The sequence below is a fragment of the Arvicanthis niloticus genome, chromosome 9 (assembly GCF_011762505.2).
Source record: "Arvicanthis niloticus isolate mArvNil1 chromosome 9, mArvNil1.pat.X, whole genome shotgun sequence".
In the NCBI taxonomy this organism is placed as follows: Eukaryota; Metazoa; Chordata; class Mammalia; order Rodentia; family Muridae; genus Arvicanthis; species Arvicanthis niloticus.
Genome location: NC_047666.1, coordinates 71,411,101 through 71,436,668, shown reverse-complemented (window position 1 = coordinate 71,436,668; position 25,568 = coordinate 71,411,101). Strand labels below are relative to the sequence as shown.

General features: G+C 38.8%; 1 protein-coding gene across 1 annotated transcript in view; it reads left to right on the top strand.

Moving 5' to 3' along the window:
* Lrp6 (LDL receptor related protein 6) overlaps positions 1-25,568 on the top strand; it is a 111,897-nt gene that overhangs the window by 39,683 nt on the left and 46,646 nt on the right. Inside the window, exons 3-7 of the mRNA XM_034512138.2 lie at positions 2,060-2,257; positions 11,670-11,866; positions 13,801-13,932; positions 16,287-16,683; positions 17,578-17,749. Of these exons, the coding sequence (XP_034368029.1) occupies positions 2,060-2,257; positions 11,670-11,866; positions 13,801-13,932; positions 16,287-16,683; positions 17,578-17,749 (1,096 nt within the window). The remainder of the gene's footprint in view (positions 1-2,059; positions 2,258-11,669; positions 11,867-13,800; positions 13,933-16,286; positions 16,684-17,577; positions 17,750-25,568) is intronic.

Below are 25,568 nucleotides of genomic sequence, written 5' to 3'. Positions count from 1 at the left end.
TACTTACAGTGTTAGTGGTTGCCTTCATGTAAAAATCTGTTATGCATTCTGAGTGAAATTCTTTATCATGTTGATGAGTTCAAATATATTCTTACCTAGCTTGTTACTTGTTACAGTTTGGATATAAAGGGTCCTTTAAAAGGCTTGTGTGTTGAAAGTTTGGTCACTGATGTTACTGTGTTCAGAGTTGACTGAATCATATGAGCTATAACGATCCATTGAACCATTCATAATGTGGTGGTGGTGGTGGAAGGTGTAGGTAGGTGGATCGAGGAAGTAGTCTGGAACAACAGAACTTTATAATAACTGATTTTAATTTTTATGTTAGCTGGAATAATTGACCTGTTTGATGTGTGTATCAAAGTATAAGCATAACAGAACAGAGTACAAGCCTGGTTACGCAGGCCAGTAATCCCAGCATTTGTGAGGTAGAAGCAAGAGAATTAATTAGGTGTTCAAGGTCATCTGTAGCTACAAAGTTAGCTTGGGGTCAGCCTGCATGAGACAGTTTGAAAGAAAAGTAAAAGGAGAAAAAAAGAGCCCAGTGTGGTGGTGTATGCCTGTCTGTAATGTCAGCCGGAATTACACCCTGAGTTCGAGTATAGTCTCTGTAGCCGTATGAAGGAAATGAGAGCAGCCATGTTAGGACTGTGCAGAAGCACTGCTCTGTGCTCCTTTAAACCTCCCAGTCTTCACACTGCTGCCAGGCTTCAGCAGCTGGCGGGATGACCGAGCACCGAACTGAATATTCTTGACTTTCCTTGTTTGGAAATATAGTATGGAACAATGCATATTTTGCAGACTTGTTGGAAGTGATACACATGACTCAGGTGTTTCCTCCCGTCATTTCTTTGGTTGGCCACTGAAGAAAGAGCGACAGTGCCAATAGATGTGGTCACAGACAATTCCCTGTCATCACTCCATACTTGAACTCTGTGTGGGTTTTAGTATATTTATTGGCTGTCTCATACTTTAACATTTATTATGTGTGTATGGGGTATAAAAATGTTGTAGTCCTCACGTGAGGTTCAGAGACAGTTTATGGGAGTTAGTCTCCTACCATGTGGGTTCTGGGGCTAAGACTCATGTTGTCACACTTGGTTTCAAGTGCCTTTCCTTGATGAGTCATCTTCCTAGCCTGAATGCCTCTTCATTTATAGGTCATAGTACCTCTGTTAGCTTTCAGAGGATGGGCTGTTAATTGATGTATATCTAGCACAGTTTTCTTTTATATCAAGGGAATTTAGTTTTTCTTCTATAGTGAGAATATCAGATCTCATTTAGTTATCATGCTTGGTGTCGTCTAGTCTAGATTGGTTCCTTAGCATTTTTGTGAATTTCATGACTTTCATGACATCCCTATTGTCAAGAGGCCAGTTTTGTAGAGTGTCTCTCAATTTGAGCTCTTTTATGTACGAGTTCATTGAGGCTAGGCATTCTATGTGGATGGGCAGGAGTGGGGTGTAAAACCACATAACTGATGTCTTGTTTTCCAATACCCCACATGAGAGGTTGATCATGTCAGTTCTGTCTCTTATTGATGCTGCTCCTGCTGTAGACAGCTTGTTTTTAGTATTTTTTTTTCTTTTGGTTTTTTCAAGACAGGGTTTCTCTGTGTAGTCCTGGCTATCCTGGAACTCACTCTGTAGACCAGGCTGGCCTCGAACTCAGAAATCTGCCTGCCTCTGCCTCCCAAGTGCTGGGATTAAAGGCATGCGCCACCACCGCCTGACTTGTTTTTAGTATTATAGTATGGTCCTCCAGACTGTCTCGATAGTTGCCATTTTCTCTTTGTTAATAAATAATCTGTGGGACATACAGTGGGACAGTGTAAATGTTCTGTTTTCAGAATAACTTTGGTCTCTGTATTGTATTCCTTATGTTACTGTCGGAATCATTTATTGATTTAAAGTAGTAGATTATTGAATTTTGGGAAAAATGTCTAGGGTTTGTTTTCTGTTTCTTGTTTCTGAGAAAGCTTTATCTAATAGCAATAATTAAAAAATATTTTGTGGTTATTTATGTCATGGCTTTAATTTTTCTTTTTAATGATTTTTAGGTTCATGTACTGGACAGACTGGGGAGAAGTGCCAAAGATAGAACGTGCTGGAATGGATGGTTCAAGTCGTTTTGTTATAATAAACACTGAAATTTACTGGCCAAATGGACTGACTCTGGATTATGAGGAGCGGAAGCTTTATTGGGCAGATGCAAAACTTAATTTCATCCATAAATCAAACTTGGATGGAACAAATCGGTAAGATTGCCTTGTTCTAAGATTTTATGTGTTTGCATGAGTGTATGGGCACATGTGGATGTGCCTGTGGGTTTGGAGGCCAGAGGATGACTTAGGATCCCTCAGCACAAGAGTCACAGGCATTACAGGTCACTTCTCTTATCATATGATTCTGGGATCTGGGCTTCATTTATGTGAATGCGTGAACACACACGCGTGCTCTTAACGGCTGAGCAGCTCCAGTCCTGCCTTGGCATGCGCGCGCTCTCTCTCTCTCTCTCTCTCTCTCTCTCTCCCTCCCTCCCTCCCTCCCTTCCTTCCTTCCTTCCTTCTTTCCTTTCTTTCTTTTTTTTTTAATTTAAGAAAACATTATATCAACCAAAGCAAAAGGCTGATAATCATTTGTTTTAAGAAATTAGTGTATATTTTTGTGTCAAAGGGAATTGGAATAGGCTTTTAATTTGGTTAATTTATATGTTTTCAAAGCTGGTAATGTGCTTGCTGTGTGAGCATGAGAACCAGTGTTCAGATCCTTACTGTCCCCCACAAAAAAGGGTGTGGCAGTGCACTCCTGTAACCCCTGTTCTAGGAAGCAGAGACAGTGTGATTCTAGAGGCTTCCTGGCAAGTCAGTCAGTGAGCTCTAGGTTCAGTGAGAAATCCTGACTCCAAAAAAAAAAAAAAAAAATCAAGGAGCGTGATGGAGGGAGACATCCCCCCCCCGTCTTTCTCTCTCTCTCTCTCTCTCTCTCTCTCTCTCTCTCTCTCTCTCTCTCTCTCTCTCTCTCTGCACCAGCATACATGTGTACATACATAGTCCTCAACCTCCCCACTCCCCTGCAGTTACATTTCTCATGTGTTGTCACAGCATTTTGAACATGCAGATTTAGTGAGGCTTTGTTTAAAAAAAGAGAGCTGAGCTGCCTGTCTGGGTGCACACCTTTAATCCCAGCACTCAGGACACAGAGGCATTTGGATCTCAGTTAGAGGCCAGCAGGGAGGTAGTAGCATGGCATCACTGCCTGTGCAGGGGTGAGCAGAGAGGTGACATAGTGTCTCATAAGACTTAAAAGTAGGGCTCCAGAACAGCCTCAGCTCTGAGGGACAGTGGGATGTGACATGAGCTCAAATCCAGCCTGGTCTACAGAGTGAGTTCCAGGACTGCCTGGGCTACACAGAGAAACCCTGCCTTAACACTCCCCCCCCCCAAAAAAAAAAAAAAAAAAAAAACCCAACTGACAGGAAATACTGAACATTAGTGGCTACTCACTCCTATATCTAGCAAGGGTCACATCCACAGAAAGGACAGGCGGAGTTAGCAGTTTGACCCCAGTTTAAATAACTTTGAAAATGATAATGTCAGACCTTTTACTCAAGCTAGGGCGCCATACTTAATAGAAATGAGTTGTGTATGAGAGCTGCATAGGAACGGACAGTCGGACACAGAGAAATGAAGGAAGGAGAGGAAAGAAGACTTTCCTAGAAGTCTGGGAAGGGGACAGCCAGTGGTTTTCTGAAACCAAATTGTCACAGTTTTGAGCATCATGGGAACAAGAGGCATGTATTTTTGTGAAGTTAGAATTACCTTAAATACCTTAAGGACAAAGGAGAATCAGAAAAGTATCAGATGAAATGCCACTTAATGTTACTGCAAAGGAAAGAAATTCATACAAATAAAACATTCCAGAAAACTTCATTAAGGAAGAAGGCAAAACCTCTTTTAAATATATACAAAAATCAACGAGAAACCAATATAACTTATGAGGGAAAGTATAACATTAGAAAAGTTCTGAAGTAAGATTATTTAAGAATTCAGAAAAATTTATAAGTTAAAGAAAAATCACTTTAGTAAAAACACAAACAAGCAAAAAAAAAAAAAAAAAAAAAACCCTAAAAACAAACAAGCAAAAAATGAAAACAAAATACCAACCAACCAAACAATAACAAAACCTACCTTAAGTTATCAGTGGCATAGAAGTGAATAACAGAAAGTTTGGTAGAAGTTAAAAAGAGGAACAATGTAACTTTTCGATAGATCTCTGAAACAGACTGTCAGAGTGTCTCAGTGACACTTAGTGAGAGAACTAAGGGAGATGTTTCAAAAAAGTGAAATAAAAAAAGCAAAAAAAATTCTGCAACTGAAATGAGCATTCGTAAGATGAAAAATTCACTAGGAAATTTAAAGGTAAATTTGACCTAAAGGAAAAAAAACAAAACAGGAAACTTGAGACAGCAGAAGGGATATTATCAGATCTGAGGGTCAGAAGGAAGAAAACTGAAGAGTGAACAGCAGTGCTCACTGATCCCAGACGGGAAAGAGGAGAACGGGACAGAGAGAGTGTGGAGAAGCCCTGGCTGAGCCCTGTGCTGTGAAGAAAGGCAGGAGTGAGTGCCAGTGCTTGAGAGGCCAGGGGGCTTGTGCAAGAGGAACATACTAAAAGACAAGTTATAATCAAATTCAGAAAAGCCAAAGATACATCATGTTAAAAGACTTGATATATACGAGGGAACTTTAATTAGAGAATAGGCAGAATCCTTAAAACTATTTAGACTGAAAGGTAAAAAGTGCTGAAAGGAAAAAAAAAACACAAAACTTAGAATCCTGTGTCCATCAAAACTTCAGAAGTGTGTAAGAAAGCATAACAGTCCCAGATGAACAAAAGCTGGGAGGATCTTTACAAATAACATGTTTTGCTTAGGCAAACAAACCATTAAGGTCCAACAGACTGGGAGACCTACTGTAGATATTCCTCTGAAGGCCCGGTGATTCGGATGTAGTCACGCCCTGTGCTCCTGGCGTTGGCATGGACACTCTGTAAAGTTTGGTTTGCTGTTGCCGTTGCTGCTTTGCTGTCAGAGAGAGCCTCACTCTCTGTCTGCGGCCTCCCAAGCATTATTACATGCATTGTTGGTTCTTCATTCTTAACTCTTTCCTCTTTCCTGCTACAGGCTCTGATTTAGCCTTACCCAGTCTACCAATTATAATTCTAAATCTCATTGGTTTACACATTAATCTATTTTGTCTCACCTATTTTAAAAGCAAAAAAATCAGTTTTTCCATTTACTGATAATTGAGATTGCTTATATTGGTATATATATTTACAAATATATATGATATACACATGTATGTAATGAAAAGATTAGAAAAATATCCTTTATATTTTTATGTTTCTAAATTTTTTCATAGAGAACAAATACTTATTCCTTTTATAGCCAGGAAGAAAATAATAAAAAAAAGAACTCAAGAATTGGAGTTTGCCCCGGTTTTGGATGTGTTGTGTATTTTCTTTCATATTCCTACAGACTTACTAACTTTCCTTGCTTCTGGCCAACCAGTAATCATTTTGGACCCAATGGATAGCTTAGATTTTCCTCATGAGGCCCAATTAGACAATTATTTTGAAGTATTCTCTCAATCAAAATTCCTTATCCAGGGAAGGCACATGCTGAGGTTGGCATCTGGAGGTCAGAGGATAACTTTTAATAGTCGGATCTCTCCTTGTTCCATGTGGGCCCAGTGGTCATCAGGACTTGGCAGCGAGAGCCCTCATCTGCTCAGCACCTTGACGGCCCTCATTCTGCCGATTTTAATAATGGTTTATTCATTGGTTTTGTTATTGCGTTTATAAGGTCTTTTTGATGTAGGTAAGATTTTGTCATTGGGCATATGATTTAGGAATGTTTTCTGTCACTACAAGCTTACGTCTTTATTTTCTTGATGACATTTTGAAACAAATATTAAAGTTTTCATTATGTATAATTTGTGCAATTTATCAGTTTTTGCTCTTATTAAAATTGCTTTTGGTGCTACTAGGAATCTTTGTCCGATGCAAAGTGATAAATATTTTTTCCTCTTATCAGAGAAACTTCCAAGAGTTTTATTAGTTTAATTATATTTAGATCAGATATATGATTAGTTTTGATTGTGTGTGTGTGTTTCTGTGTGTGAAGTAAGTTAGCTCTTAAACTCTTTTATAAAATGTATCCCTGATAGTATTTTGAATGTATACCATAAAAAGTAATTTAATGTATATTTGTCTATTATGATAGAATTATTTTACTTATTGTGCTGGGGATTGAATCTAGGGCCTCCCTGTATACTAACGGGCTGGAGACTGAATCCAAGACCTCATGCATACACTTTATGTTATTTCTTATTTTTAAAGAATTTTATTATTTATATGTGTGAGTTGATCAGAGGACAACTTTTGGGAGTTAGTTCTGTATTTTTACTTTTATGTCAGTCATGGAGACCAAACTCAGGTTACCAGGCTTTGTCTAGGAAGTACCTTTAGCCATCGAGTTATGTTGACAGTCCCTCTTATTTTATTTATTTTTATAGTGCTGGAGATTGAATCACATGTGAGGCAAATACTTTTATTCCTAGCCATTATTTTTAGTAACAAAATTAAAACATTTATTTTTATTGCTTATATGCAGAAATATAAATTACTTTTGTTTATGAGTCATTTATCTTAGATCTCGTTGAATTTACTTGGTTTGGGAAGATTTGGAAAAAAATCTCAGTATATTCTGTGTACAGAATCATGTCATTCGTGAATAATGCAGTACTGCTTCCCTTTGTTGTCTGGGTGGGGTCTTCTGATTGATTCATTGGCTATCTCCTGTGATATAATGTAGACTAGAAGTCATCTATCTTCTCTGGCTTTTCCTGGACCAGCGTTTATTGCCAGATTAGCATAGCAGAATGTTAGCTGTAGATTTTGTTGTAAAGTACTTTCATCAGGTTAAAGAAGTTTTCTTTTATTCCTGGCTTATTGACTTCATTTTAACTCATGGATGATTATGGATCCTGTCTATTTATTTTACAGCTATAGAAATAACTTTTCAAATAAACATTATAAATTGCATTAATTTTTAAAAATTGTTGAACCTAGCTTATATTTCTAGGATAAATTCTACTTAGTGATGGTTTGTAATTCTTTTTAGATGTTGTTCTGTTGAGGATTTTTATGACCTTATTCATGAAGGATGTTAATACATAGTTTTTTTTTTTTTTCCTGATATCTTTGTGATTTTGCGACTAATTTAGAGCCAGCCTCTAAGAATGAGTTGGGAAACGTCTCCTTTGCTTTTATGTTCTCCCAGAGTGTGTTCCTTCCTTAGCTTGTTGTTTGTTGTAACTGTGTCTGGGCCTGACTGTTTCTTCGGAGGGACACTTTAAATGACAGGTTTGTGTATGCAGCCCTGCTGTCCTCCTCCACGAATCTGGTTTAGTAATTGGTTTCTTCCTAGGAAGGTTTCCATTTCCTATAAGTTGGCTGATTTGTTGGCACAGAGTTGTTTATGGTTGCTCCTTGTAATTGCATGTTTTGATTTCTGTAAATGTGATAATGATGCTCCCCTTACAGTTATGGAGTTTTTTCAGATTCACAGTTTGTGTCTTTTTTTTTTTTTTTTGGCCTTTGTCATATAGCTAATAAGTTGCAGTTTTGTTAGTCTTTTCAATGAATCAACTTTTTTGATTTATGATACTCATAAATTTTTATGCATTGTTTTGTTTTAGCTTAATATTTTACTTGTGATTTCTTCTTTGAATGGTTGCTTTTTTGTTTGTTTTTTTGTTTTTCATATTTTGAGCTGGTTCTCACTATTCAGGCCTCAGATTTGGAGTAATGTTTTTGCCTCAGCCCCTAGAGTGCTGTGATTATAGATATGAGACATTGTGTATTGTGACACATTGCTTGTTTAGAAGAACATTAGAAAGAAGGTAGAAAATGAAAAATTGAAAAAAATTTAATTTCTTGGCTCTTTATCCATTTTTATTTCTTTTGTAAAAGATTTATTTATTTTATGAGTGAGTGTTTTGCCTGAATGTGTGTGTGTACCTTGTGTGTTCTTGTTTCCCATGGAAGTTGGAAAAGCGCATCTGATCCTCTGGACCTGGATTGTTGTTGTTGTGAGCCAGTGTGGGCTTTTAGAAAGTGAACCAGGTCCTTTGTAAGAGCAGTAAGTCCTAACTGGTGAGCCATCTCTCCAGTCCTGGTTTTTAGTGTCTACAGTATAACTTTGTGTAACACTTTGTATAACTTTAGTATTTATTGACTGGTAAGGCAGGTCTCACTACATAGTTCCCATTGGCTCACAGTCTTTCCCTGGAGTACTGGTGGTATAAACCTGTCACTGGGCAGAACATGCATTAGTATGTATGCATGAATTTTAGTGCTGGAGATTGAATACAGGCTCTTAAGAGGGTTAGCAAGCATTGTGTTTTTGAGCCAATCCCCTGAGATTTCAGCCAGCACGTGGAGTTGGGATTATAACTCTTGCTTCACATATGCAAGGCCGTGAATTCAGTCCCCAGGACTTCAAGAAAACACAAGGCAGCCGTGCACATGACCTAGGCTTCCAAATATGCCTGTGTACTTGAGAATAGTGTGTCTCTTTGGAGTGTTCTATGGATAGTAACTTAATACGGCAATGTCTCAGGTTTTCTAGAGAATGGAGTGCTAGGTACCATCTCACTATTTTCCTTTCCATAGTGTCAGCACTCAGGTTGTTTCTGTGCATACGCTTGTAGCTGTGTGTTCTTGTAATGTGACCTTTCCCATAAAATGTGTATCTCTGGTTGCTTTGTCTTTCTTGCTTAGTGTTCTGTTTGCACTGCTCCATTTCTGGTACAGTCAGTGTTTGCTATAACTTTTACTTTTAACTTTCTGGTGTCTTCCTGTCTAAAGTATGTTTTTTTATGGACAGCCTGTATGTAACTCTGTTAGTAGCTTTATAATATAGGTGTTACAGTTTTCTTCCCATCCAGCTAGCTCCCAAATAATTGACACTGGGCTGTTATTTACTTAACATGCTTTAAAGGCATGGCACCTGAGCAGTATTACTCAATTCTAATCCTCTAAATGAATTTGCCTCCTCCCCATCCCCAAGCCAGAGTCCACTCCAGCTTTCCCTGCTCTAGGTGTTTTCTCAGAGTCTCTCCTGGACTCTCTCCTTGAGGTTAATCCCCTATTTCCTTTTTCTCCACCCCTTCCCCCGGCTGGCAGGAAGTCCAGCCCTATTCTATTTTCTGCTCAGCCATTGGCTGTTAAGTTCTCTTTATTGAACAGTTGGGAGCTGATGTTTACACAAGACTGAGACAGGAGATTCTCTGAATAAGGACTGTACAAGATACAGGGGAGACAGAAGTCAGCACTTGAATCCTCACACAGTGCACAGTAACATTCTGCCTGGATAACTCTGGATTTGTTCAGTTGAATGACCCTTGTTTTTAAGAGGTTAGAAGAAGGGAAACCTTAGAGGTTTTGTATTGACCTAGCTATTGTTTTTGTTGCTCTTCAATCAGAGGTTTTGAATTTTAAAAAGGTTAATAATATAATTTATGCTTCTTATCTTTTATTTAAAATTTTCTTACTAGATTTATTTATTTTATATGTAAGTGTTTTCCCTGCATATTTCTCTTCACCATGTGCATACCTGGCACCCACAGAAGTCAGAAGACAGCATTGGCTCTTTGGACCTGGAGTTACAGACAGTTGTAAACTACCTGTGGGCTCTGGAAACCTAACTCCTGTCCTCTGCAAGAGCAAAAATACTCTAACCACTGAGCCACTTCTCTAGTCTAATTTGTTCCCGTTTTGTAGGTTTTGATATGCTTTTACTTATTGCTTTAACACAGAATTTGTTTCCTTATCTGTTTATTTTCGTGTGTTCAGTTCATTAGACTAAATCTTAACTTTGTATTTAGAAAAGTACAAAGGAATTTAAAAGGCCCTTTTTCCTCCATTTTTAAAAAAGGTTTTTGTTATGGAATTTGCAGGTTTTTAGGATGTTGATGAAATTCTGCTTTACCATAATTAGTCACTTGGTTTTTACTATTATTTATTTTTCATTTATATTTTTGCTTTGTACAGGTGTCACCTCAGCGTTGTTTGTATCTCACCATAATCAATTTTTGGAAGACTGATGTAAAATATACTGATCTATTTAAAATGGGATCTAAACTAAGATACCACTCCTATAAATACAATAGTTTAATTTACTTTTTAAAAAGGGAAAGAAAATACTTTAGGAACAGTTATTGGAAACGTTCTTTTTGGGAAAGGAGAAGGAAAATGAATCTTCTAAAGAAGAAAAATTAAGGAAAATGAAAGGAGAAAATTGATGTAGGTCAGCTAGTCGGTATGATGCTTTAAAATATAAACTAGTCATCTTCATATTGTACTCAAGTTTTAAAATAAAATGTCTTGAATTTATGACTCTTCAGGTCAGTGCTGGTTCATGTGTAAGAGACACTGATTTCACTTCCATAGCTGTTGTTTTTTCACCTTGGCTTTCAAATAGAGGCTAGAGATCTTGAAGTCACCCTGTGAACCTAAAGTTAAGTCTCTGCCTAACATTGATACTTTGTTCTTTTCAGTAGCTTATGTGTTGGTGTTTGGTCTCCTCTTCCTCCCCTAGGCTGGCTACTTGAAAATAGGGTTTAAGAAAATATCAAAGCATTTATTGTCTTAAATGTTTGTTTGACTAAATTAATGATTTATTCATTTGTGTCTAGAACATTTATTAATTGCACAACTCTGACACTCTGCAAAGTGCTGTGGTGTGAGGACTAAGTCTCTCTCTCTTTTTAACTGTTTTGTGAAATTCTAGGTCTGTATTATGAACATACTGTGCCAATTCAGGACTTTGTTTAGTTGCCTGAACTGAGAGGTTTTAATAATAATACAATAAAAATAAAGAAACTAACTTAGATTTTGTGCATCACTTCTGTAATCATTTTCTGGAGCTAGACTGAGGCCTATCTTTTTTTTGCATCATGTGTATGTTTTCAGTTGCAACTATTAAAACCATAAGATTGAAAACCAGGTTCAGGCCGGGCGGTGGTGGCGCACGCCTTTAATCCCAGCACTTGGGCACTTGGGAGGCAGAGGCAGGCGGATTTCTGAGTTCGAGGCCAGCCTGGTCTACAGAATGAGTTCCAGGACAGCCAGGGCTATACAGAGAAACCCTGTCTTGGAAACCCCCCCCCCCCCAAAAAAAAAAAAAGCCAGGTTCAGGATCTTGGTTTTGAGCATCAAGGAGGGGCAGACCTTGTTGCCTTAAGTCTTCTTAGTGCCATCTGTCCTCCCTGGGACTTATTCATTGCTTATTTTTCCCTGATCATCTGATCACATGGAAGAATAGAGAACGTGAGTTGAAGGTGGTTGTTGAGAAGAGAGGGTGAACGTAAGAGATTCGTGTCTGTGTCTTGTACTTAGCTTGCCTGCCTCCAAGGCAGGGACCATTCTGAATGTTTGGTATGTTTTTTCGACAACTTGAAAGTATATTTGAATTGTTTTTACAGATGAATTTAACCTACATTTATTTTCCTTAGTATGTTCATGTATTGGTGTGAACTTTTTTAGTGTTGAAGTTATAAAAGAAAAAAATTGAAGTGTGAGTTTTTCTTTCTGTATTAACAGGCAGGCAGTGGTTAAAGGTTCCCTTCCACATCCTTTTGCCTTGACGTTGTTTGAGGACACATTGTACTGGACTGACTGGAATACACACTCTATTTTGGCTTGCAACAAGTATACTGGCGAGGGTCTGCGTGAAATTCATTCTAACATCTTCTCTCCCATGGATATACATGCTTTCAGCCAGCACAGGCAGCCAAATGGTAAGTGATCTGGATTTTTAAATTCCAGGTTGGAACAGCGCTGTAAGCACTCTGATGTCTGGCTTTAGTGAGGCACAGGAGGAGGAAGGGCATATCCAAAGTCGATGGGAGGAATAACAAGAAAGCATGCACATAGAGTTCAGGCTAGACACCTGTCTAAAGCGTTATGGCCTGATTCCCTTCCCCACGTAATGTCTTGTCTTTCATTTGGGGCTGGGGTAATAGAAGTGGAGAACAGAAATGAATTAAAGTTGAGACAGCTCATCTGCTAAGTTTAAACATAAATGCGTTTCTTGTACATATTATTTTCTTGTTTTGCTTGAATGTGTTCATGTGAGTGTGCTCAAAAAAAAAAAAAAAAAAAAAAAAAAAAAAAAAAACCCGACTTAACTAAGGAACCTCTGTTAACCTAGCTCCTGAGTTCCAGCGCCTACGTGTGCAGAGTACGCTACCTGCTTAGACATTGGCCTGCGTTCCTCTTCTTGCTTTCATGCAGTTTTCTTTTCAGCTTGCTTCTGGTTTTGGTTACCCTTTTACAAGACTTGGGCCTGTGTCTGCTGACAATGACCCCTTGTAGGAGGGGAATGGGTTTGGGGTTTAAAAGGAATATGAGAATGGGAAATGTTTGGCACTGGAATGTAAATAAGTGTCTGCCATGTGTCTGAGTATATTTCAAATCGTTTTTATAGCCAAAAAGGAAAAGTGCTTGGATTCTGAGTTGTTTGGTATTAGTTCTTTCCATTTAGAGGGGGAGATATCAAATATTGAGTGTTACATTCAATGACCATGAGCCCATAAAACACATGTATTTTAAAACAGATGTGTTAATCTACATAAACACAAATATTTAGTCCATTGTGAACTTTGTATTCACACGGTTAGTCATCAAAAAGTCTTTGAACCCTATTTTAAATATCACAGTTGATCCATTGTTTTACTAGTTTGAAAATTTTAGTTATTTCCGGTTTTATGTCCTTGTCTTATGCTGCTCTCCATATTATATTGTCTTTCCCATGAATATTGTGTGAGTGTGTATATTTCTGCAGTGTTCACAAACTTGGCTGCGTTTTTTTCTATTTCTTGTTTTTTCTTGCTGTATTTCTCATTTTATTTTGTAGTGCTAGAGGCTGACCCTAGGCTTTGTACATTCTAGACAACTACTGAAACCACTAAGCTACAAATCAGCCTTAAAAAATATTACAAATAAAAACAGAATCCTATGTAGCTCCCACTGGCCCCCATCTTACTGTACTTGAGCTCTGGTCCTGGTCCCCAGTGTGGGGATTGTGGGTGTGAGCCATCATGCCTGCCTTCCTGTGTCTCCCTTCCCTCCTAGTGCACTGAACTTATCTTGTTATCTTATTCATTCCAAGGGATGGCTTTCCAACATTCTGATTGCATTTCCTGGCTTTCATATTCTTTGCTACAGCCTGTTCCTACCAGTCTATAGTGTTCTCCTTACTGCCCCCCAGTGCCTGGTCTCTAAGCTTTTATTTTGAAGGCTTTTTACCACACCCAAAATGTTCAGAATGTCCCCTCCTGTCTTCAAGATGCCTGCTAGGCCCCATGCATTTTTAAACTCCAAGATTAATTTCCTCCTTGATTGTAGTAGATAATATGCAATATAATATTTAGCTTTCTTGTTTTCTTTCCATTTTCATTTTTTTGGCTTACTGATAAGTTTATAAACTCCACTAGGGCAAGGACCTTCTGTTTTTCTTCTTAGTTACTCTTTGGATAGAAAAATGCTAAGTAAGTTCACTAATTAATTCCTTTCCTTACAGATGGTTGGTAGTCAAGCACCTGGATGAAATTTGGTAGTAATTTTGGTTTATCACAGTTGCTCATGTTATGGTTGTTAACCTTTGTGTATCTTGAGTGAGTGAGGTCATTCCTAATCATTGGTATTAATCAGTGTGATTTATATTTGACAGCTACAAATCCATGTGGAATTGATAATGGTGGTTGTTCCCATTTGTGTTTGATGTCTCCAGTCAAGCCCTTTTATCAGTGTGCTTGTCCAACTGGGGTCAAGCTTCTGGAGAATGGAAAAACCTGCAAAGATGGTAAGATGGTTATTATCCGTTGGGGCTAGAATTCTGAGAGCAGCTGGGTTCTTTCTGAGCAGTTCCATATTTCTTTTGTAAGCTCTAGCGTTGGCAGTGCTCTGGGAGTCTAGTCATTCAGATGGCTAATAGCAGGGATGGCTTAATGTTTTGTGACATCTTTTATGTTATCTCATTTAGTATTTAAGAAATGTGCTATTTCTTAAATATTATTTAAACACTTAATTATTAAATACTAATTCATATTAAATACTAATTCAGTCCTAACTAACTATTTAAATCCTTTTTCTCTTCTTTGTCAAATTTCACAACCACTGAAATCTCAACTAAGTCTTGTGAGAAGAGAGTACTATGTCTCTTCATACAGGCATGTACCATTTGTGGAGAAGAAGCTGAAGGACAGTCAGTTCTTAAACTGTAGTCCATGAAGAATAAAATGAGATACATGAGGTTTCTCTTAAGTGATTAGAAGATATTTTTGACTGTTCTTTAATGACGAGTACATTAAGGAAAAAATTCCTCAGTGTACTATTAAAGTAACTTTCATGTTTTGAGCTTAACCAGTCACTTCGCTCTTCTCCTCATTCTTAATTCCCTACAGTCAGAGGCATGTTGGAGAAGACACTGTTCTGGAACACGGCAAGGCTTGTAGTTTGGGAGAACACCAGCTCTTCTTTCTCTTAATGGGGGTGTTTTTCATTCTTCCCGCTATGGGTCACTGTTCTCAGGCAACTAGCAAAACCTGGTAGGAAAGATGTTACATGGGCAGTGGCTTCTTTGTCTACTTCTGAAAAGAGAAGCCTTCATTCCAGAGCGCTCGCACGCGTGCGTGTGCGTGTGCGTGTGTGAGAGAGAGAGAGAGAGAGAGAGAGAGAGAGAGAGAGAGAGAGAGAGAGAGAGAGAGTTAGTTAGTTCCTGGCAAAGAGGCCAGCGAGTCAGTGAGATGGAGTTGAGACAGCTTAGTGGATGTTTATTAGGAGTCAGGGTTGATAAATTATCCTCATAGTCAGAGGTGGAGCTGGCCGACCCTTGTCAGATGGTTTCCATGGTAAATAGTGATTTGGTTTCAATTTAAACAGAAGGATTTTTGTAACATTGCTTTTCTGTTTAGAATTGTACCTTGACTTCAAAAACCAGGCTTTATTTCAGCAGTGGAGGTTTGTCTTCTCCCTCACAGTGGTACAGATGTGTCCGGTCAGCTAGCTTTGAGTTTCAGATGGATAGTTGACACCTTAGTCGCCTTAAGTTACCTATATTGTTTTGATCACATTGCTCAAATTAGTAGTTCTGTGAATTGTTTGCAAAGTTGAACTGACTCCTTTTGGCAGTCAGCAGGAGCAGTGAGCTGGGCAGAATTATTCCTGCTCTGCCTGCGGTTACAGTTGGGTTGTTTCCTCCAGTTGTGTATAATCAGCGCTCAGGTCAACAGCTCATACTGAAACTTAGCACTCCTCTTTTTGCATTTGCAGCATAACTCCAAATTCATATTTAAGTTTATATGCCAGCACTTTTTTGAAACCTTTTTTTTTATTTTTTTTTTTTTTTGGTTTTTCGAGACAGGGTTTCTCTGTGTAGCCCTGGCTGTCCATGAACTCACTCTGTAGACCAGGCTGGCCTCAAACTCAGAAATCCACCTGTCTCTGCCTCCCAAGTGCTGGGATTAAAGGCGTGCACCACCACCGCCCGGCTTAGACACATGTTTTAGCTGGGATTTTTTTTTTTTACCTTGCTCATTTCCGTTGACAGTTTACATATTGTTTTTCATTAGCCTCTTAGATGATTATTTTGCTGGTGGTTTACTTGAACATTACAAATAACAAAAAGATTGAGCTTAATGTTCTAATTTTAAATTGTTTTCATTGACTCCTAATTTGTGTTAAAATATTTCAGAAATATAATTTGCCACCATGACTGGCCTTTTGTATGGGGTTTAGGGGTTAGACTTGGGTCTTCATGTTTATAAGGCAAGCACTCTGCTGGTGTCCCAGCTTTTCTTTTGTGCCCTTTAAAGTATGCATCTTGAATAAAGGATCTGTATTTTGCAGATTTTTCTCCATCAATACTTAGTTACTAGGTATAAAATGACTAGTGATTACCTCTACATACCCTATTATCCAGGGGCTGTTACTAAATGCCAAGTGTGGGTCAAACTTGATTTGGAGAGGTTAACTATTATAGCACTTGTTCTGACTCTTCTGCTTCATGGTATCACTTTTTAGTTCTACTCTAGAGAGAGTTGGTCTTCTTAAACTCAGTTAATTTTTATTCCTCGATGACATCTGCAGTCTGTATACACTGGCTAAATTTTGTCCGGGGCTTTCGACTGATTGGTTGATTTTTCTTTGTTGTTCTAGGTGCCACTGAACTATTGCTGTTAGCCCGACGGACAGACTTGAGGCGAATTTCTTTGGATACACCAGATTTTACCGACATTGTCCTGCAGTTAGAAGATATCCGGCATGCCATTGCCATAGACTATGATCCTGTAGAAGGCTACATCTACTGGACTGATGATGAAGTGCGGGCCATCCGTCGTTCTTTCATAGATGGATCTGGCAGTCAGTTTGTGGTCACAGCCCAGATTGCCCATCCTGATGGTATTGCTGTTGACTGGGTTGCAAGAAACTTGTACTGGACAGACACTGGCACTGACCGGATAGAAGTGACAAGGCTCAATGGGACCATGAGGAAGATCCTGATTTCAGAGGATTTAGAGGAGCCCCGGGCTATTGTGTTAGATCCCATGGTTGGGTAAGAAATGCTGACATTAGTGATCTGTTTTCTACAGGTACCTAGAGGCAGCAGTTCAGGTGATAAGAACTATTGGAGTTTATTGGTTTTCAGTAAACAATTAGCATCAGCTTTAGAATGTAGGAATTAGAATATGGTCTCAAAGAATTGCCACTTTTAAAAAAGCTTTCCAACTCTCTTGAGTAATTTATTTCTGAGTTAAGTTAGATTTGCTGATCTGGGTGTGGTTTGTAGGTTTTGCTCAGATTGTATCTTGGTCATGAAAAATGTGGAAAGAAATTATTTTCAAAACTCCACCCCTTTTCCCAGCAGATTTAATTCTATCCTATTTAGTTGTTATTGTGAGAATTATCTTAGTTTTTAACTTCTTGTGAATGACTCACTTTGCAAAACCTTGGGAATAGCCTTATTTTACTTTTCTGTGAGGTTTATTTCAGGGCTGATATAGTGACAGATGTTATGCCTTAGTATACACCAGTGCCTTAGAGCTGCTTGAACATCCCGGAGCCTCAGGAATTACTTAGCACCACAGGGAGTATTAGTTATTTGGGGATTTCAGTTTGTCACCTGACTATTTATATTAGGTAACATTCTGTACCAGAGATGACAAGCCAGCAAGCAAGAGTGGCACATCATAGGAAGAAACAGAAATATATTAGAAAAAAATATGCGTAGTAATGGAGTCTAATAAGACTCCATTGGGAAACATTTTTCATCAACTCCATAGAGCAATTTTGATTTGAGAGTGTGCTCATATACTGCTGTGATGAACGTTAGAAATGTTCTCTACCTAAGTTTAAGTCCTGTTATTTTTCTTCCTTCTTCCCTTGGCATTGACTGATAATGATGTAATGCGTGGAGTGGGCTTCACTTTTGTTATTTATGTCTTTATAGGTACATGTATTGGACAGACTGGGGAGAAATCCCCAAAATTGAGCGAGCTGCTTTGGATGGATCTGACCGAGTAGTTCTTGTTAACACTTCCCTTGGTTGGCCAAATGGCTTAGCCCTGGATTATGATGAAGGCACAATATACTGGGGAGATGCCAAAACAGACAAAATTGAGGTTTGTTTGTTTCTTTTAAAAACTATTTAAAACCAAGTTTATAATGGTTTCTGGGTCAGTAGTAGTTTGGTTCACATAGCCTTTGAACAGTTATCTGTGATTCCAGGATATCATTTCCAGAAATCTTCCTCAGTGTTCACAGGACAAGGTGTTGTCTTCCACTTAACTCTAGAGTTTCTGAGTTGTGTTGGTACAGGAAATGTGGATTCTGTTGTTTTTGGTCTTATCAGCTTTTGTAAATGATTGGCTTTGTTTTGCATGAAGCTCCTGTCTGAATTTTCTACAGCCAGTTTTCTGCAAACCAAAATTATATAAGATCCATATAAGAAAAACTGGTAGTCCTAAGTCAGAAAAACAAAGTGCACGTGTGTGCATGCATGCATGCATGTGTGCGTGTGTGCAAATTTTTGTTGTTGGATTTGGTAGTGGAATATATTAAGTATTCAGTTTGTTCCATGAAAACAAACGTTTTGTTTATGTAGACATGGTTCCACTGTATAGACCAAGCTAGTTCAGACCCATGATTCTTCTGTGTTAGTTTCTCAAGTGCTAGGATTATAGGCATGTGCCACCATACCACATGAGAAACAAGTTTTAGATTGATGTGTGGGCTATATGGGAGAAATAGCCAAATCCTTGGAAAAGATTTTTGCCAACTGATAGATTTAAGTTTGTGGGAAACAGAATTATAGTGAAAATAGCCAGTGGTAAATATTTTATCATAATGTTTTGTAAATAACACATCCTTGATGCTGAATGTGATTAGGCTACCTTTTGGGGGATGCATGGCTTTTCATGTAAGGAATGACTGAAGAGAAGAACTCTATAGACAGCCTCTACCTTCCTATGGACACACAGTTTGGACTGTGGAGCAGTTACTTTACAAAAGGTAATTCTGAGGCGTGCTGCGGATACTCAGGGAAGAATGAACTGAAGAGCCTTCCTTCCAGAATGGAAACTTGGAATTGAAGGAACCCATTAATACTCCACCAGTCCCAAATATTGGAAATTGCATTCCCCCAACAGCTGGTTTCTATTAGCAGAGCTCTATGGCCTGCCTGTGTAACATTCCTCTGTGTTATTAGAGCCTCAGCACCGTCCCCAGCCCAGCCCATGGTAGGATTTGGATCTTAGGCAGCTGGGGGTGGGTGGGGGGAGTGCTAACGTGGCAGAGGTGATAGATGGATGTTTCAGAGAGGCTGCTGGCTTTGTTTGCTGAAGTACACATCACCCATCAGCCCCAGCCCTCGTGTGCAGTGTGGACGAAACGTGAGCACATAAGAAACAGTTCAAAGCTTAGGCATCCTCCACGGGACTAGTCTTGACATTTTTTCCTTTTTTTTTTTTTTTTTTTAAGATATATAGATTTTATGTATATGAGTGTTCTAGGGCATCAGAACTTACTATAGATTGGTATAAGCCATCATGTGGTTGCTGAGAATTGAACTCAGGACCTCTAGAAGAGAAGCTGGTGCTCTTAACCTCTGAGGCATCTCTCCAGCAACCTTGAAGTTTTACACTAAAAGGAAAATGCTTAATTTATTATCATCTAGAGATGTTTAAGAAATTCAGTATTTGGTTTTGTTGCTGGTTTATTGTGAGCCAATAATTGGCTTGAAAAGAAAAGTGTTGCTTCTTTCTCCTTATAGAGACTATATTCTCTTTCCCATTTCCAGGTGTATTATTTTACACATGTAACTTTAGTCAAAGTCATAAGTAGTTGAGGGGGATTCAGATAAGAGAAATGAGAATTTATTCATAAAACGAGTACATAATAATTGGTTAAATAAAACTTACTGTGTATGCAATGGTACTGTTTGTCCCCTCTTCCCTTCTCTACTTCTTCCCTTTGCTAGTATCTGCCCCTTGCTTAATTAAGTGTTCAAGGTCTTGGGTTCTAGCTCACAGCTGTTAGTTGTGTAACCCCTCAGAAATATCTAGAACACAATCGTTACTCTTATTTTTTCTTGACATCTCATCCCAGCAGGATTAGGCAGATCCTCTCCTCCTGAGGCCCATCCAGGCAGTCCCAGTAGGGGAATGGGAAAGGGCAGGGAAGAGAGATTGAGACAGCCCCTGGCTCCAAATGTGTAGGGCTTCTAGGTCCGTGCTCCCTGGTTGGTGGCCTAGTCTCTATGAGTCCCATGGACTCAGGTTAGTTGACTCTGTAGGTCTTCTTGTGGTGTCCTTGACTCCTATGGCTTTTTTCTCACTTCTATCCCCCAGTCTTCCACAAGACTCCCTGAGCTCTGCTTTGACACTTAAAATCATCTTCTACAAATAGAGGCAGAGCACAGCATGCTGTTAATGATGTCACGTGTTTAGCAATGGCACCGCGCTTCTTTCATGTAAAGATGTGTAGGTAAGGATGCAGTCCTCTGCATCTGCCTCCGTCCACCGCTGGATGAAGCCTCTCAGGAGACAGTTACGCTGTTCCTGAATGCAAGCAGAGTGGAGTGTCATTACTACTGTTGGATTGTTTCTCCTACATGGGATGGGTCTTGAATTGGGGCACAGTTACTCCTATTTATCTCCACCGCCTTCTTCCCAGGTGTTAAGAGCACAACACTTCATCTAGATTTATCTTACGTAACCCAAGGAGGAAAAGCCTTCATTTTCCCTTCTGAGACTAGAAGTGGTGATGAGAGCACATGCCCCCTGCGTTTCCATCTCTGTATACTTGAGAGTGAATAGGCAGATAATAGCAAGGTTTATAATTTGGTGAAAGGTATATAATTTTAAAGTTTAGCTTTTAGACTCTATGTTATATAGCAACAGTTTGATTCCTCTGACCTAGTGTGGATGATAAGATCCCTTCCAAACACGCCGGCTAAGAAAGCTTCCCAGCTGTGTCGCTTTTAGGAGTAGAAGCTGCTTGCTCCTGGGACTATAAGAGAATACCAGGCTATGTGAGCCCTGCTGGCTTTGAAGACTTAGAGTTTATTTTGGATAAAATATTTATACTACACTTGAGAAGAGAAAGATAGTTATCTGTGAAGTTATTCTGTGGCACAACAATTTTTTTGTGTTTAGAGTGGAGGACACAGAGGAGCTCAGAACACTTGTCCACACTGGCCTCTGCTCCTCCAGTAGGTGGGTGCCTTCGATCTGTTTGTCCCTCTTTTTGTTGAAGTGACAGATGTTGGTAGTGTTGAGTTGAGTAAGGATTCAGAGAAACAAGGGAGAATAACAGGAGCCCTAGCTTTCAGACCAGATTCTTTTTTACAGAGTTGTGGAAAGGTAGATTTTCTTGACACTTACAAACATCTTCTACAACTACAGGTAGGGCGCAGGATGATATTAATGATGTCACTTAAAAAAACAGTGGCGCCATGCTCCTTCCATATAAAGACGTGTAGGTGAGGATAGTCTGCTTCCTCAGCTCAGCAGCAGTGGGTGGTGTTTAAAGGAGCAAGCTTATACTTGTCCTGCTGCTTCTGCAGAATATGGGAATGCTCCCGCCGTGGTGTGGGCAGACCATCCAGAGCATTTACACTTGTTCCTGAGCCTCCCAGTCGTAACTGTAGTGTTCACAGCTTCTTGGACTAGCAGAAAAAAGGTTCAATTTTTTTGGAAAGGGAGATGTTAAAAACCTCTATTTCTCTTTCATATGACCTTACAGTTACTGGAAAACCGTTGTTATTTTGACAACATTCACATCTTCTTAGTCGGCCCCAAACATGGTTTGCATCTTGTACCTGCAGTACTGCTTACTAAAAGCAAAGGCATGCCATTAATACTTTAAAGTAGTCCTTGCTGTATTGAAAGTACTGTTAGCTTTGAGAATGGGTCTCTACATTGCTCAGACTGGCCTCAATGTTGCTTTCCTGCCTCAGTTTCCCAAGTGTTAATAGAGGAGCACGTCACGCTGTCCAGTTAGGCTGTGTTTTGTTGGTGATGCTTTCTCATTATCTATTCATTTAACTAATTGGGAAACAATTAAGTTTTGATTATTCTTTTATCAAAATAATATCATCATAACTAAAATTTCTGCAGTTTGTCTTTATAGCACGTTTTGTTTGTCCCCCTTGCCTGTTTCTGAGCTTTTTCTGATAGTGTAGTGACACTTGGTAGTTACTGCTAAAAAGATTTTCTTGTCTTGAACATGTGTAAATTTGTTTGAAATCTCTTACTGTAGGTTCCTTTATTTTGATAATACAGTATCTGTAGGTGACTGAGTCCAGATCTGATTCTACCTGGCTTTTACTTTGATAATACAGTATCTGTAGGTGACTGAGTCCAGATCTGATTATACCTGGCACTGGTTTGTTCTCCTGAGGAAGAGAGACAGGTTATTAGTACCTTTCAGTACCAAGCATTTTTGAATAAAGAGGTATTATTGTCTGTGTTGTGTTGAAAACTTGGCAGTTGGTGAATGTTCTGTTTCATACTCTGTACTTGCAATTGCTGGGCTGCATTTTCCTCTGATGACAGCTTCCTCTGCTTTATCAATACCCTAATAAGGAGATTTTTTTCCCCAAGTATTCAGATTTCTTTTTAAAGGAATTTCTTTGTCTCATATTTAGCCTATATAATGTGCAAATCTGTCAGAAACACATAGACCAATCTATGCTGCGTTTTCTTAGTGCTGGTTTCTAAGATTACAAAGTTATAACAATATAGTTATCTTTTGTTAAGATAAAGCTATTGATTTATATGTCAAATGTCAATGAGAACTCTCTTTTGAATCTCTCCAGTTTATGACATTCATTGTCTAATGTTCCTTAAAATTGATTATGCTTTCAGTTTGAGAAATCTTCAAGAAGGTGTATGTAAGTTTTGCAGCCTTTGCCCATTTGTACTTCTCTACCACACTGTGTGCATGTTTCTGAATTAATATTTTTCTCCATATCTTCCTGACATCTCATCACAGAAGAAAGATTGATAAAACTGTCATTGAATTCTTCAGCATGCTTTGCCTTATTCTATTACTTTATATCTTTCAGGGGAACATAGGGGTTCATAATAAGTTTGTGAACTCCTACTGAAAGTTTGTTGACATAATACAGTCGTAGAAACATTTAATGTGTTACAACCTACAGAAGCCAGAGCAGTCCATAAGCTGTGTCACTGCTTTTGAACAAGAGAAAGCTGTTTTCAGATCTCATAAAATTAGCCATTCTTTGTTTCTAAAAGAACATCCTTACACCAGAGATCTTTGTTCCTTCTGTTCCAGTCTTTTCTTTCTGAAAATTCAGGAATATTTGGTCTCTCCCCCCACCCCCCAAGTTAGTCTTGCTTGCTCAAGGAAAAGAATGGAACATAAGTCTCTTACTCCCAGCACAGTGCTTTTTATGCTGTTTTCTGCTGCCTCAGTTTTAAACTGTTCCCTCTGAATATGTTCAGACTCAAAGTTTTCAAGAACTGCCGTTTTCACTGGGTTCACCTTATATGACCATGAAGCATTATCTACACTCGGAGGTTAGCACTGGCACCAGTTTTGTAATTTCTTCTATAGTGGATTTGCCTGGAGGGAAGGCATATGACTCTCTCCTACAAATTTAGCCAGCTGTTCGCTTGTGCACACTCATGGATGCTGGTGTATTTTCTTAAGAGTATTTATTTCACTGATTTGTGAGTTGTTCCTGGTTGGCTTTCATTCCCTTTTTATAAGCCTCATGTTTTTAAGTTGTAAAAACATGGACAACAAACATCTTCACATTTTAAAAGTAAATACAGCAGATCTGTGGGATGTTTCTCATCATCAACAACAGTTACAGCCATTGAACACCACGTGTCATGTCGTCGTCGTCCCCCCCCCCCCCAATTTCCCTTCTCCCGAATGCAGCAGCCACCATTCTGCTGTCCTTTACTAAGACAGTAGAGTATTAATTACATCATCGGGCAAGTTTTTTCCATCTGATCACCTCCATTTTTAATTATTATTTAAGGCTGCATAGCATTGCATTGTATATGTAGGCTACGTTGGTTTACCCCGTCCACTGCTGACACAGCACATTATGTTTGCTTCTACCTCCTGGTTGTGAACAGTCTGCCACACATGGAGTGTAAATGTCTGCTTGAGATCTGGTCTTTGTTTCTTTTGGGCGTGTACTTAGAAGTGGGCTGGCTGGGTCACACCATTCTAAGCTTCCGAGGAACCCCTGTCATTTACCTCTCCTCACCTCATCTCACAAATCCCCACACCTCCATCCTAACTAGAATCTGTTATTTTTCCAAGGAGCTTCAGGTCTTTTTAGGGTGTATTTGAAATCTGTATTTGGGTCTGAGTTGTCCTTATATGTTTTGGGGCAATCAATCTGCTTTTTAATATTAAAGTATTATAATTGATGCATTTTTATACTCTGATTGCAAATAGAATTTATTTTAACTGTGTTTGAAAAGAATGAGAAGTGAGTTTCCATGTTAACACAGTGTTTCTTGATTTATTTGTGACTTCAGGACAGTGGAACTCTCAGAAGCATTTGATAAATCACTGACTATAATTGACTTAATAGTGTTCATCATAATGGTGCCTTTATCTGGGAATCAGTTTGCTCTCACTCTCGGTTTTAGGTTTTCAAGACAGGTTTTTTTCTGTGTAGCCCTGGGATTCACTCTGTAGACCAGGCTGGCCTTGAATACAGAGATACATATAGAAAACAGCTCTTAATTACATACTTTCCCTGAGTAATTCAGGTTTAAAGAGAGTCTACCAAAGTAGTAACTTAAGAGTGAAGGCTCTATCTGAAAAAGAAGCCTAATAACTGGAAATGTCTAATTCTAAGCCTGATTATTTTCAGTAATTATATAAAATTACATAGTATAATTAACACATTGTAATTTTTTATGCTAAAATCATGTATATATGCTCAGATGTAGGTGTCTTGGCCTAGGTTTGAGAACTTGAGGGTGACACTGTAAACAGCTGTGTGCCTTCTGTGTCCAGGGCATTCCTCTTTCCTTGTTGTTTTGATATATTTTTTGGGCTGGTCTTGAACTCTTAAACTCTAGTAATCCTCCTGCCTCAGCCTTCTGAGTGCAGTATTCCCTTTCCCACCCTCTCTCTCAGCTTATTATACTGTGACAGTTTGTTGCAGTTAGATTTTTGTATCAAAGATAAAATATACTTCTCTAGATTCTTATATACCTTTCTTAATGCACAGCTTTTAATGACCTGCTTTCTTTTGGATATTGACTGGAATATTTAAAAGAGAGCATAATTTGAGTGGACAATGTGGCACTTTGTAGCTCCACCACTCTAGCTGCTTTTCTGACACGTGTTCTTCAACATGTCTAGTCATGTGAAGTTACATAGAAGCAGTTTTGGTAGTTGACTGGCAGCATTCCAAGATTTCATGGGTAAATCTGTCTTGACATTTAATTAGCTGATGAAGCTGTTGAAAAACTGGATGTGATGTCTATGGGAATTTTGCCATCACTTAGTCTTTGTGCACATTGTGTTATATGTGTTAGCTGACATCTACTGCCTGTTACAGCCTATATCTCAGCGTGGTTAACAGAATTTGGGAATGCCGCAGAATGCTAACGCCACGCCACAGTGTGGTAGTAGGTGCTGAGCCACTGCAGACTCTAGTCCAGATTCCAAGTTAGATTTTAGAAATGACAGAAGTCTAATTTCAGTTTAGCTAATTAAGCTAGTCTGAGGTAATAAAGTGAAACACTCTCAGCAGTTGCCAGATATAATTAATGCTGGCTTAGTTTTTAAAGTATAAAGTTTATCTTTTGGAATCACCTGAACTTTTTTCATTTGTTCTGGATTTGGATACAAATGAGCTTTTACCATGATTTGCTTTATTTTAAATGTAAAGGGCTTAAAAATCATATGTATAAATCTAGTAATCTGTCTAAAACTGTT